At 37.7% G+C, this 14823-nt stretch overlaps 2 protein-coding genes across 5 annotated transcripts in view; both read left to right on the top strand.

Moving 5' to 3' along the window:
- Positions 1-825: 825 nt before the first annotated feature.
- Positions 826-4760, top strand: LOC143875743 (exocyst complex component EXO70I-like). Its single transcript, XM_077377346.1, has 3 exons — positions 826-1637; positions 2341-3249; positions 4139-4760. The coding sequence occupies exons 1-3, from the start codon at positions 867-869 to the stop codon at positions 4499-4501; spliced, it is 2043 nt and encodes a 680-aa protein (XP_077233461.1). The 5' UTR covers positions 826-866; the 3' UTR covers positions 4502-4760.
- Positions 4761-9781: 5021 nt separating this feature from the next.
- MEE13 (myosin heavy chain-like protein) overlaps positions 9782-14823 on the top strand; it is a 50716-nt gene continuing 45674 nt past the window's right edge. For 2 of the 4 annotated variants that reach the window (XM_077377720.1, XM_077377718.1), the window contains exons 1-5: positions 9783-10045; positions 11685-11747; positions 13051-13144; positions 13255-13363; positions 13453-13491. In XM_077377720.1, the coding sequence (XP_077233835.1) occupies positions 11687-11747; positions 13051-13144; positions 13255-13363; positions 13453-13491 (303 nt within the window). In that variant the 5' untranslated portion in view covers positions 9783-10045; positions 11685-11686. Of the gene's footprint in view, positions 10046-11272; positions 11438-11684; positions 11748-13050; positions 13145-13254; positions 13364-13452; positions 13492-14823 lie in introns of all 4 variants that reach the window. The other 2 variants (XM_077377719.1, XM_077377721.1) reach the window with 2 other exon arrangements.

Genomic DNA, 14823 nt, shown 5'->3' with positions numbered 1-14823 from the left:
GGGCCGATCTGTAGAGGTTTACATCATATGCAGTCCCTCTACAGATCGGAGGGTTAGGAGCCTTCGATTTGTATCTGAGAATACAAAACATTCCTTTTTTCCCCTTAGCGTCCATTTAAAAGACAGAAATTAGAGGCTTACAATTGTCGATAGGAATGGATTTTGATGGTTGGATCATCCATAGCAAGGCCTAAAAGATAAACGGTTTGGATTGTTTAGAAATGGATGCATCCATCATATAAGAACCCATATATTTTCTACCAAAATTATTAATAAATAAGACTGATAATTTAGGGAAATGTTATCAGCATTACTGGCTTTTGATGAGGGCACTCCTCACTTTATTAAAAGTACTGTATGGACCGCACCATAGGATGATCCAAACCGTCCATTAGTCCTCACTTTATTAAAAGTATTGTATGGACCGCACCATAGGATGATCCAAACCGTCCATTAGGTTGGCCACAGCCTAAATAGGTTGTGCCCCAAAAATCATTTCCATAGGTTGATCGTAACCCTCTGATCTGTAGAGGATTAGGATCAACCCTCTAGCATTCATTTAATTCATTGGCTGATCTCTCCTGCATAAGTGCGCCTCCAATTGGCTTTCCGCCAAACCGCCTCCATATTTTAAAAATAGCGGTAATCTAATCATCTCGGCTGCCGAATGTAATCTAATTCTATTGCCGTCTCTTTCCTTCATGTGTCTTCTTCAAGGGCAATTCCGTCATTTAAAAAACAAAACCACTGTCTTTGAAAAGTCTATTTGCTAATAATAAGCCAATGTGCAAAGCTCTCTCTCTCTCTCTCTCTACAAGGAAAAAAAAAAGATTGATTCAAACGAAGAAGAAACCGTAGGAAAAAAGATGGATTCAAATGAAGAAGAATCCATGCTTTCAAAGCTCCAACAAGCCTCATCAAATCTAAACAACCTCCTTCTAACCTCATTCAACATGGAAATTAGCCTAGACAACATGGACAAGAGATTTGACCTCATGTTAGAAACTCTCTCTACAACTTCAAAATCAGTAGCTCCATTACAAACTCTTTCCATGTCCACAAAAGCTCTCGACACCCGAATCAATAGAGCGGTTTCTCCTGCCCTCAAACTACTCGAAAGCTTCAAGCTCTCCGAATCTCTCCAACGCAAACTCCTCGATCTCTCCGAAAAATTACCCACTAAGAAAAACCCACAAAAAAGGCTCAAACACCTTCTCAAATATGTAGATTGTGTGGATAGGCTTAACGCGGCTATGGATCCGATTACACTTGAATGTGATCCTGTGTTTCAGAAGATCCAAGAAGCTGTGGAATTTTTGAGCAGGACTAAGGCAGCCGATCGGTATAAAACTAATCGTTTGAGGGAGATTTTGGTTACTTTGAAGAATATTTATGAGACTGAGGTGGATGCTATGAGGTATGAGGGATTGTTAGATGAAGCTTTGCTTACTTTGCAGGATGAGTATGATATTATATTGCAACAGTTGATGCATAAGAATATTACTCAAGATAAGGTGGAAGATATGGAGGCTTGTTTTAATCTTGGGTCTGATCTTGAGGTTGAAGTTTTGAGAAGAATTTCAGAGACTCTGGCTCGAAATGATTGTTTGGATATTTGTATTGACATCTTCGTAAAGGTAACATTTTTTTGCACAAAATTATGGTATTAATTTTGTTTGTTTGAAAACTCGTACTTTTTTTTGTTTTTTGTTGAGAAATGGTTTGAGAATTATAGTTAGGCTGGGAACTCTGACCTTATTGTTATATAAAAATGGAGTTTATGAGAATTTCATTAGTATTATCACGAAGAGTTTTTTTTATTGTCCAGTATTTCTCAAAAAGTATTGAACAGCCTTCACCAAAGGATGATTCAACCTGTCCATTTGATGGGCCACAAAGTAATAGGTTGTGCCAGGGCAATCATTTCCATAGGGTGATCCTAGCCCTCCGATCTATACATGAAATGCATATTATGGAAATCTTTATAGATTGGAGGGTTGATTCAATATAAATGATTTTTTGGGCACAACCTATTTACTTTGTGGCCCATCAAATAAACGGTTTGGATCATCCTATGGCGTAGGCGTACAATATTTTTTGAAAAATACTGAACTATATGGGCCATATAAAATCTCTTATCATGAATTGTTCAACTTCCATGTTTATGGAACTGAGATAATGAGTATGCTGTCGCTGCCCCTTGGCTGGTGCTGCCGGGTTCGAGCATGACAATTTTTCTGATATTAAAGGAATTAATCTGATCCACATGAACATTTGGATCCAATTGAAAAAAAGAAAGAAAAGAAGAAGCTAAAAGTTGTATTTTTTGTTTTCTTGTAGGTGAGGTATAAAAGAGCAGCGAAAGGGTTGATGAGATTGAATCCTGATTATCTGAAGACATTTGCGCCCGAAGAAATCGACGAAATGGAATGGGAGAGCTTGGAATCGTCCATATCACTATGGATCCAACACTTTGAATTGGCAATTAAAAGGGTTTTATCATCAGAAAAGAAGCTCTGCAACCAAGTTTTATCCGGATTTATGGATGGTTTGATCTGGGTTGAATGCTTTGTGAAGATTGCCGACAAAATCATGGCGGTTTTCTTTCGATTTGGCGAAGGGGTAGCTAGAAGCAGCAAAGAGCCCCAGAAGCTGTTCAAACTATTGGACATGTTTGATTTGACAGAGAAATTAAAGAGTGAAATCTCTGAGATCTTCGAAGGCGAAGCTGGGGCCGATGTCTGTTCGAGATTTAGAGAGCTGGAGAAGCTTCTTGTTCATGCTTCATCCAAAGTTTTTTGGGAATTTGGCCTACAAATTGAAGGTATCCAAGATGGACTTCCTCCCCCACAAGATGGGTCTGTTCCAAAGCTAGTGAGATATGCTATAAACTATCTCAAATACCTCGCAACGGATAATTACAATTCGTCTATGGCAGAAGTTCTAAGGATTGAACAGATTTGGAAAGCTGGGTTTCTTTCGAGACCCGAATCGGATGAGAATTTAATGAAAGAAGCTGTTACTAATGTCATGGAGGCTCTGCAAAGGAACATTGAAGCCAAGAAATCGCGTTATAGAGACAAAGTTCTTCCTCATGTCTTCTCCATGAATACTTACTGGTATATTTACATAAGAACGAGGAATTCAGAACTTGCAAAGCTTCTAGGCGATCAATGGCTGAAAAGTAGGTACAAGACGGTTGCAGAGGAATCAGCCTATCTATATCAAAAGCAAGCTTGGGTTCCACTGGTAATGTGAAACTAACCAATTACTCCAAAAGCTTAAGCTGTTAGAGTTGGTGTCATTTAATCATTTATACTTCAAACACTCCCCTCCGCATGTAGCCACTGTTTCTTAGTTTAGCTCTAGTGCTCTACAGTCTAGGGGTGCAACTCGGGTTGATTTTTGGGAATTCGGGTCGTGCTTTTACCTTAAAATCGGGTCGGGTTCGTGTTGATTCCTATTCATGTTTTAGCAAAAGCTCAACCCAACCCGACCCAAGTTGCACCCTAGTCTAGACATGGCACATGTGGCTCCTCTTTTGAGTTGGCCATACATGGGGATTTTTAATATGGAGGAGTTGTTGAGTTTTGAACGTAGAACATGCCATGAGGTCTTATACAAGTATATTGATTGTGGCCATATAGTCCGGTATTTTTTAAGTTTTGAACCTGGGACTTACCATGAGGCAATAGCTCTTATACAAGATTTTATATGCTGTGTGGCTGTACGTATAGTCCAGTATTTTTTAGAAGGTAGAGGGCACTCCAAATGATGATCCAAACCATCCATTTATTAGACAACAACGTAAACAGATTGTGCCCCAAAAATCATTTCCATACGATGCTCCTAACCCAATGATCTGTAGATCGAGGTTCCCATAATGTGCATTCCCTCTATAGATCAGAGGGTTAGGATCATCATATATAAATGATTTCTAAAGCACAACCTATTTACGTTGTGGATCAACAAATGGACGCTTTGGACCATTCCATGGGGGGCGTACCTTACTTTTTGAAAAATACTAGACTATCCACGCCATATAAATCTCGCTTTGATAATGTGAAACAACCAATTATATATTCCAAAAGCTTAAGCTATTAGGGTTGTTGTTATCTAATCATTTATACTTGAACAGGCAAGACTCTTGGAAAGGGAAGAGACTGAAAATCAAGAGATGGACGAGGAAGCTATGGGGGTTATGGTAAGAGGCAAGCTCGAAGCTTTCATGAAAGGCATTGATGAGAATTTACACAGGCATAGGAGCCGTTATAATATTCCTGATGACGATTTGAGGCAGCAGATTAAGGAAGCAACTGTGAAATTAGTGGTGCCGGCCTACGCGAGTTTTCTGCATTCGTATTCCTCCATATTGCAGGTCAAATCATTCCTTGCTCCGGATTCGATCCATGGCTTGTTGGGGCAGCTTTTTGATGACCAGGTTTCGAACGGAAAATCGACTGTTAAACGGAGGGATTTTAAAATCCGAGCAGCGGAGTGAGTGAGTTCCAAAGCATTGGTGGTTTATAATGAACAGGAGGATTTACAGCTGTTTAATACTGATGATCGGTAAAAGATGTCGAATTTAGCTTTATTTTTAGACAGTTGTTTTTATAGTTGTTCCCGTTTCTTGTTAGGGAAATGTTGGCACTCGTTTCTTTGTTTAGACTTCCCTAATTGGCTGTCAAGAGGCTGATTTAAAGTCCTAAAAAGCTATCATGATCGAGCTGATCAGAAAATTTCTAATAAAGTGAGGAGTTTAGTTATCAAAAGGATGGAGTGCGGATATATATAATGTTCATACCTCCAATCGTATACCACAATGCTGTTCAATTGGTCTCGAATGGACACGAGCTCTATGCCCGGATTCTTAAAATTCCACACCATGGATAAAGGTGAGGTCCTTTATCTCCATAGGTGGGGCCCATCATTTTACAACACATATGGTAGCTAGGGCTCACCATTTTCACCCGAACTCATTCATATGGTAGGGTCCACCATTTTACACCAATGAGTGGGCCCACCATCTCCGCCCAAATCCATGCATAAGGTGGGGCTCATCATTTTACACCAATGTTGTGATAGGTGGGTGCTGCCAAAACTCCACTCAAATCCCTGCATCGGGCGAGGCCTACGACTTTACCTCATGTCTTGATGGGTCTCCACCCGAGCTAAGCATAGGTTGGGGCCCACTATTTTACACCAGGGGTCTGGGCCCATTATTTAACACGCATGCATAGCGTGGGCCAAGAATGCTATTTTGAAATAATGTTTCTTCATCTTCGGATACCAACATGCCAAAAGCTCCAGAGCTGATGGCATGCGTTCGGCAAGGCCCTTTAAACCTGTCCCATATCAGGCGGCGTGGGGACCCAATCCCATACCCAGACGGGCCCCCTACTCAGGATTGTAACATACCACCACCTTCCGCATCCGTTGTCCTCGGCAGCCCACTCTGTGGCAACTTCACTCTGGCAGCTTTCACTCCGACTTTTTACCAGGCATCCCTTTTTAGGTAGTCCACTCCACAGGTCACCCCTTCCGTGACTTGACCACGGGACATGGTGGCTGCTTTGATACCAAATGTTAGGTAGCCAAAAGCTCCAAAGTTGATGACAAGGCCCTTTAAACCTGTCCCATACTAGGCAGCTGGGTCGTCCCACCCAGTACCATACCTAAGCGGGCCCCCACTTAGGACCGTTACATATTGAATACCCCCAAAAAAATCCAATATACAAAAAAGTAGATTCATAGGTTCAAATACATTTATCCTAACAGAAAACTTCTCTTATAAGAACCCAAATTTCTCTGTGGATGACATCTACAACTTTAGTTATTATATCGTAATTGAGTGGGTGAAGGAAGGCTTATTTTTTAATATTCATTAGGCAGAAAGGACATGCTTGCATTGTTCTTGACATTACAAAGGAACTTTTTGTCTTTCTAATATCAACTTTAGTTGTCTACTTCTTCGTCACTTTTTCTACATAGAGGAATGCTAAATTGAAGGCCGCCCTTGCTAAAATCAGCCCCCAAAGATGCTCCTATTGGATCCACACCATCAAGGTGCATTTATAATAGCATCGTAAACTGTAAAAGCAAAGGAATAATAAACACGGAAGATGTGGATTGAATTGGAGAGCCCTTGTTGCTAGTTTTTGTAAGGGCACCCTTCAATTTTTGTAAGAGTAATGAGAGGGGGTGACATTACCAATATATATATATATATATATATATATATATATATATATATATATAGAGAGAGAGAGAGAGAGAGAGTAAGAGTAATGAGAGGGGGTGACATTACCAATATATATATATATATATATATATATATATATATATATATATATATATATATATAGAGAGAGAGAGAGAGAGAGAGAGAGATTAGCAAAATTCTAAGTGACAAATTCTTCCTTTTTTGAGGAGGATGGCACAGAGAGTATAAGTAGGGAACATGGGTACCAAGTCACCAGACAAGAAATAATTACTTTTGAATCTTGTCTAGTAGTCTCTAGGGATTGTAATGCTAAATTGGCTACCAAACACCATAAAGTAACCCAAAAAACATTTTCTACTTGGGACATCCTTTAGATGCCAGGCATGTGTGGTTGCCACATACCTAGCATTGAAATACTAGTTGGGCAACCAAGAGGGGGGTGAATTGGTTGGATATTAAAAAATTTATCATTTTAAAAACTTGTGCAAGATTAGCTTTCAAAAGCTTAAATGAATATCGTCTCTTAGACCTCTTGATAAACACTTATTAGATGACTTTTGAAAACTCTAGTTGGTTATTTTCTTTAATCTTTTTATCAAAACACTTGGTGGATGATTTAAGATTAAAAATGAAACACAAGTCGCACAATAAGATAAGGAATAAGAGGAATGGTTTCTTTTAGGCCTTTTATCAAACACTTAGTGGAACTCTAGTTGATTTACTCTCTTTCGTTCTTTTAACTCACACTTTGTGGATGATCCATGTAAGTAAAAAGATAAAGAACAAACACCACAACAAGATAGAGTAAAGAGTGAGAGAGAGAGAGAGAGATGTACCAAGAGATAAATGCACACAAGGTTTATAGTGGTTCGGTCTAAAACAAGACCTACTCCACTCTTCTCAAGTTTTGCGCCTTGAGGGATTCCACTATATGAAGTTTGATTCTTGATACAACGAAGAAGGCTCCGCGTCTTTAACACTCGCCCACAAAGATGGCTCCGCGTCTCCGAGCACTCGCCAATTCCAAGGGATTTAATATTGGCGCCCTTTCCACCTTTACAATGTATACGAGGGGTTTAAATACGGTGCCCTCTCCACTAACTCTCCACCAAGAGTTTTTTGAAGAATATAAGTGTGTGTGCCTTCTTCAAAGGCTAATACACTTAAGTTTGAGTACAAAGCTTCTTCTTTACAAAAAGATATGCAAATAAGCTTGTGAATGCTTCTTGAAGATGATTGCATGATGAGACTTGATGAAGCTTGGCTTGTTGTTGATGTTTTGCAAGTTGAGCTTCAAGTTTGACCTTGTTGATGACTATGGCAAGTTGAGCTTCAAGCTTGACCTTGTTGATGACTATGGCAAGTTGATCTTGAGTGATTCCTGTTCAAATAGATTGCAAGTAAGCTTAAGAAGATCTTCTTCAAAGTAGATTGCAAGATTTAGAGCAAAGAGGAAGAGCTTTTATAAAAATGCTTGAAAAACTTAAATCATAGGTAGGGTTCTTTTTTCAAGCTTGCAAAAGTCATGAAATGATGAAAATAAACTCATATATATAGCCCTTTAGAAGATATAACCGTTGGAGGACATATTGGGCATTTTTGGGTTTTGAAAAATTAAAAAAGAACTAGTCGCAACTCCTAACGATCATATTTTCCCGACGCCAGACGTCTGGTTGCCTCCAGGGATCAACCAGATGATCGGGCAAACCTCTGCCGCAAGGCCTGGTTTGCAAGTTCACTTATCAAATGTATGAATTTTTCTCTAATTTTTTGTATACATATGAATTGATATTATGGAAGATTATGGACCAAAATTTAGCTCATTTTGAAAACGTTTGGGTCCCTTTTTTTATAGAAAAGCACATGATCTTAGTTATGGTTTTCAAAGTATATTTGGATTTTGTTTTAAAAACATTTTGAAAACTCTTTGAAAACACTTACAAACTTATTTTGAAGTTGATCTCCATTCAACCTAATCTTGAATAATCCTCTTGAGTCCTGTGATTGAATGAGCATGCTTAGCCTTCCTTGTTCATGCGTGTTCTTTGGTCTTTAACTTGACGTAGCTCTCAATAACTCCATCTTGATGTTGATTGCTCTTCTCTTAGGTTCAACATGGTCTCCAATCTAGGTTTGAAGCCTTGGTCTTGATCTTTGAGAGATTAACTTGAGTTGTCTTTGTCCTTCTTGGTTGATGGATCTTCACTCTGCCTTTAATTGCCATGTTTTATCTTGAACCGATCTTGGTACTCTAAATTTCCTGTGTAAGCTTATCATGGTAAAACCACTAGTACCAACCTACTTCGATCAATGTGGGTTTGTTGTCATCAAAACAATGAGTAGCAATTTTTGAATTGCCATGTTTTTTTTTTTTTTTTTGAATCCATGTATAAGATGGTCTCCATTTGTTTGACCCACTTTTTGAATCCATAGAGGGCTTTGTGCTATCGCTCAGGCAGAATCGCTCCGGTACAATCTCCTGGATGTCTTGCCGTTCGGAGGTACTATAATTTTAGCAATTTTTTATATAATCTTTTAGCCAGTCAGTTGTATCAACTGTATTAAAAGGAATTTCTTAATCACAAGGCACATTTCATTAACATCATATTAAGGTCAAATTCCAATATAATTATATGCAACAGATGGATGGTTTGATGAGTGATCTCAAGTTTGGTAAAATAATACGGTGCATGCAATTTATATGATGGAATTGGTAGCTTTTCTTCCAAAATTTATGTTTTGATGATATATTTGTAGTTTAGTTCTCTCCAATTTCACACGGCGCAATGAACACGATTGATGTTAATACCTTTGTCCACATATTGTATTGGTTATCTACAAGGATAATGAAAATAAAAAATGATCTACGAAAAACTATGTGAATACGACGATTCAAATTCCTATAAGTTTTCGTTTTAAGGGTATATGTTAAAAATCGTGAATAAAGTTTTAACTTAAGATCGTCTCTAAGCAGCACTATGACAAATCAATGACAATGACAGCAATGCCAATTTTCTCCTTTAATTTTTCTCATGTTCTCTATTACTTTTAATTTTTCTCATGTGTCTTGCATGAAAATTGAAGTTGGTAGCTGAGCTCCCATGCCTCTCCATTTCCCAGCTGTTTCGGAAAAGTAAATAACTAAGGTTTGGAATGGCGGTTTATCCATAAGCAAAGGTAAGCTCTTTTGTTTTTCTTTATTGATGTTCGTATGAGTTGCTTCATTAACTTTTCAACATGCTTCCCACATATTTTTATGAATCATTTTTTGTTTTGGCCGCCCCGTGCAACACACGGGTCTGCAACTAGTATACCACTAATCTACAAGGTATCTATCTGCATCCGTAGATCTTTAAGCTGGGTGATGAGAGCTTTGTAGGAATTGTAGTAGCTTTTGACAGTTGGTCTAATAATAAAAGATGGGAAGAGTTCGCCTCGCAATAAAAGACAAGGCGAGTTCGCATCGTTATTAAAGAGCAGGCACTTAGAAACTTAGAATATCAATTGCCGTTTTTTGTCCCTTCAATGCACGGCCTTTAAGAATATAAAAACTAAGAATGCCCCTTAACAGTGGCTAATAAAGAAATATCGGCACAAAGAAGCCCTCGTTTCGGGGTTGGGCTCTTTGACCTTCCCCGCAGGAATTGTAGGTGGCGCAACGAGGTGAGAGAGTGCGAAACCTTTGCGCCATGTCTCTTTCGCCTATAAAAACCTTCTTCCCTCTCGCTTTTACCAGACTTTCTCCCAACACCACCAAACATGGATTTCTCTCTTTCTTCTACTAAAACTTACGCCTTTCAAGGATCTTCATATCCATATCAGGTCTGATTTCTTTACTTTCTCGAATAATTTCCTTCTTGAAAATTCGACCTTTGGATATATCTGAGAATCACGAAACTCACTTTCCTTTCTTTAATTTAATCTGAATCATTGGATTTTTTTGCTAATTTGTGGTGAGTTCTTAGGGTTTCTATATTCAGATTAGCACAATTTTGTTGTGAATTCCTTTCAAAGCTGTTTTTTCCTCCTCCTTGGCATAAGAATTTGGCCTAATTTATTGTTGAATTCAGTTAATAATTGAAATCTGTTTTCGGTGAAATTATATATATATATATATATATATATATATATATATATATTTTTTTTTTTTTTTTTTTTAACTTTTTTTTCTTATGAACTTTTCTTTGTATTTGTGAATTATGTGTTATTTACTTCTTCATTCGTTCACGAATGCGAATTCTACTGATTTTGTGTACTCTCTTTATCCTTCTCAACTGGATGTATTGTGATACTTTTTTATATTTTCTGTTTAAACATTTTTTGTTGAGAGGGGAAGCGAAAGTGTTGGAACTCTTTTTGGATGTTCAGTTGTCACCTGTAAGACACAATGTATTACTTTGAACATTACATGGCTTAGATTTTCGGTTTTGATTTAACTGTCAATTGACTTAATAATTTCTTTCAGAAAGTATTTTGAGAATGGGTAGCATGAAGCAGCTTGAATTTATGTGTGTTAAGAACAAATGAGAAGATGAAAAAAAATTACAAATAAGAATGAGAAGTCCAAATCTTAGTAAAAGAAACTGAACTAGTGAAACCCATTTATTTCTAATTTATTATGACAATTCAAAGTGAACGAGTATTTGCATAGAGAGCGGTTATCTCTCTCAACTGGATGAATGTTCACATGGTTTTTTTACCAGGGAGATTGCTCTACCAAGTTACTAACTTTGAAATCAAGCTCATGGTTTCTTGGCAGAGAACATTCTTTTCACACTACATTTCATCTATCTCTTTTTGAACTAAACATGCTCAATTGTCATCCAAGAAATATATACAAGTAGAAATAAGTTTAAGGTGACTGCATCGGGTTACTGCTTTATGTGGCATATGCTTAGCTGCAAGTGCATTGAATTCTCAAACCTGATGATATTTAAGGCGAAATTTATTTAAATCAAATGTATTGCAAATCTGCAAGCCTTGGATTCACATTGGTGTCTATGCTTCTTAATCGGATGAACAAACTAAATCTTCGTTGTCATTATCTAGGTATTAGACGTAATTGTTAGTGTTTGGTGATGTGCCAACCCCGTGAACGAGGTTCAATTACTTGTTGAGGACAAAGACAGGGGTTTCTGGTTTAAAGAGGATTTATCATTTATCTGGACAGCGTAAAGCTTCTGTGTTTCTAGATTTATTGGTTCTCTTCATCAGGTTTATGAAAAAAAATTCATCTTCTTATTATGTTTGTTTATGCTGCTGTTTGAACTCCAAATGTGTAGCTCCGTATGCTTTCCTACTTGAGAGCACAATTTTACATTGCTACTTGGCGGTGTAAAGTTTTACATTGGGTGCAAGGATAAGTTCTGTTTAAGTATCATTACTATGTGTTGAAACTTTATACTTAGTATTTGTTGTAAAGGACTGGACTTTTAACCCAAAATTTTATATTCTCCTCCAGATATGGATGAAGGTGTAAACAATCGTGAATCCTCGATTGATCGTATTGAACAGCTTGAACGTGGTATGAACTCTTGTATCCTTCTCATGATCATACCTGGCTTGTATTTTTTTCCCCGTACTGTCGTTGTGGTGATTGATATGATTGGTTCTTGTTAATTTGCTATACCGTTTGCCATTTTTTTGGTTTTATGTATCGACTATTCGTGAATAAAAATGGGATAGGTGCTTAGGTCTTTCTTCTTGATAATGAATTTATAGCGTATTGATGTCATGTTGATATTATCGTTTATCATGTAAGGGATTGTTATAAAAAGACTGATTTACAATGATTGTACCAAATCCCATGTACCACAAATCTAATGAGCAATTGGCTCATAAATTTTAGGCTTATCTTTTGTAGAACATGTGTGATGCGACTGTCAAAATTTTATTCTCTGTGGTTTGATAAGTTGCTCCCTTTTTAACAAGTTGAATGCATTGGTTCCGTTGCCGATAATGTTAAAATGCAGAGCACATTGGCAGGCGTAGAACGATTTAACAAGTTAGATTCTTAGGACCAGCATCGGTGTCATGGAATCAGATCCATGATGAGAAGTTGCTTTTTTAAGCAACAGGTTATGTCTCCTTTGCCCGAAAAGAAAAGAAAAGTTCTGGAATATGGTAGAAGATGAGTCCCCTTGTGTGAACCAATCTTGTGAAATAAATAAGTAAATAGCTTAATTTTGATATAGAATGTGATAGGACCAACTTCTCATCACATTGCTTCTTGGAGGAGAGGCCCATTGGAAGTAGAGACACTCTCGTGAGGAATTTTTGGCTTGACCTCTTTTTTGCAACACATTTTCTTCTTGGAGACTTCAATTTTCAAGTATTCTTCTCTCCTGTATTCAGTTTCTAATTTTTTGTAGGAATGTGCTGTGTTTCTTCAAAAAGCATCTTCTTTCTTTTTCTTGGATGGTTCTTGGTAGTTGACTGCTTTCACCTCCTCTTTCTGGGACACTTGTACGATCATGAAAGGTCTATTTTCACCAACCTATTCAACGGCTCATTTTTTGGAGAAGGCAGGATATAAACATGGCTAGTTACATTTCAACCACATATTCGCATTTTATTGGCTCTTAGTAGAAGGTAGGAAAATATGGCTTAGTTAGCAAGAATAGCACATTTATATATATTGCATACATGCACATTTGATAGGTTGCATTTACATCTATTATTGTTTGGTTGCCTTTGCATCTACTTCACAGTTGCACATGTACGACTAATGCTTCCTAGGTTGTGCGCAATATATTTTGCCAATGTAACTCATTATTGGTATCTAAAATTACCATATTCATTCTTCATTATCCGCACTTGTTCTATAGAGCGTGACGAACTCCGAAAAGATATTGAACAATTGTGCATGCAGCAAGCAGGCCCGAGCTATCTTCTTGTGGCAACTCGAATGCATTTTCAGAGGTTTGTAATTGGTCTGTTCATCAGTTTTAATCTGCTACCCGTTTTCCTTATGCATTTTTTCCTATGCTACCAATAGAGTTTTCCTCATTGTTAAATTAAATCCCTACTAGGACGGCTAGTTTGGAGCAAGATATTGAGAATTTTAAAAAGAAGTTAGCTGGATGCATGAGGGATAATCAGAATCTTCAAGAGGAGCTTTCAGAGGTTTATCATATCAAAGTGAGGCCTTACTTTCTTTATTCACTTATCTCAGTGTTTGTTTCCCTTTTAGTTTTGAATTCTCATGTGTCGACTTTGATTGTCCGCAGAGCAAGCTGGCAGACTTACATAGTGCAGAGGTCTCAAAGGTAACATTTTTTTTTTGGGTTTTAATGTCTTTATATTGGTTAGTCATTGGGGACTTTCATTTAAGTCTTGGGGTTAAATCTTTGTCCTTGACTCGTTTTTAAGCAATGAAAGCAGCTCTAAAAACTATCTCCTCTTTTATCATTAATTCTTATTCTATTATTAGCTCTTCTTTTAACTCTTTAAATAATATTTGTTGTTATCCTTGCCTCCTCTAAACCTAAAACACTAAACAAACACCCTTTTCATATTATATTTAATCCTATTGGTCTCTCTTGCTGGATGCATGTTAGAGACTGAAGATAACTAGATTAGATTGATGAACTGTTGTTTGATTATCTGATGTTTCTTTGGGATTTATCGTTGCTTAACCCTAAGATTTAGTATTTTGTTTAATGAATATCATATTTATTTTGTAGTTAACCCAAGGATCAGCTCTAAGCCCTTATCTTTTTACTCTAGTTATGGATGAACTTACGGAGGGTATCCAGGATGAGGTGCCGTGATGTATGTTATTTGCAGATGACATAGTATTAATTGATGAAACCAAAGCAGGAGTGAATGCTAAGTTAGAGTTATGGAGAACTGCTTTGGAATCCAAAGGTTTTAGACTGAGCAGGGCTAAGACTGAGTATATGGAGTGCAACTTTAGTAATGTAAGGAGGTGGGGCAAGGATGTAGTAAATATGTCTGGACAAGAGGTACCTAAGAGGGATATCTTTCGATATTGTGGTTCAATCCTACATAAAGAAGGAGAGATTGAAAAGGATGTTAACCACAAAATAAGAGTAGGTTGGTTGAAGTGGAAGCATGCTTTAGGAGTTTTGTACGACCGTAAAATACCTACCAAGTTGGAGGGAAAGTTGTATAAGACAACTGTGAGGCCAACCATGCTCTACGGCTCAGAATGTTGGGCCACCAAGAAGCAACATGTGCATAAGATGAGTGTAGCGGAGATGCGAATGCCTAGATGGATGTGCGGCCACACAAGGTTAGATCGAATTAAAAATGAAGACACCCGTAAAATGGTGGGGGTGGCACCAATTGAGGAGAAGATGAGAGAGCACTGCTTAAGATGGTTTGGGCATATCCAACGTAGGTCTTTGGATGCTCCAGTGAGAAGAAGTGACTCTTGCCAAGTTGATGGAGTAAAAAGAGGTAGAGGCAGACCGAAAACAACTTGGGTACTTGGCTAGAGACAGTGAAGAAAGACCTAAGGGCTAGAAACATAACAAAAAAACATGACCATGGATAGGAGATAATGGAATAAAATGATCCATGTAGACGAACCCAACTAGTGTCGGGATTAGACTTAGTCAATTTGAGCCGGGTAG

This window comes from Tasmannia lanceolata, unplaced genomic scaffold (assembly GCF_043159265.1).
Source record: "Tasmannia lanceolata isolate RefF3 unplaced genomic scaffold, GAP_Taslan_0.1 ptg000004l, whole genome shotgun sequence".
Taxonomy (NCBI): domain Eukaryota; kingdom Viridiplantae; phylum Streptophyta; class Magnoliopsida; order Canellales; family Winteraceae; genus Tasmannia; species Tasmannia lanceolata.
Note: the sequence above shows the minus strand (reverse complement) of the source record. Positions and strands in the feature narration are given on the sequence as shown.

Bases quoted from the DNA above. Each gene is read 5' to 3' on its own strand.
- LOC143875743 (XM_077377346.1), top strand. From the start codon at position 867: ATGGATTCAAATGAAGAAGAATCCATGCTTTCAAAGCTCCAACAAGCC. The intron at 1,638-2,340 runs GTAACATTTTTT...GTTTTCTTGTAG, and splicing joins GTATTGACATCTTCGTAAAG to GTGAGGTATAAAAGAGCAGC. The intron at 3,250-4,138 runs GTAATGTGAAAC...ATACTTGAACAG, and splicing joins AGCAAGCTTGGGTTCCACTG to GCAAGACTCTTGGAAAGGGA.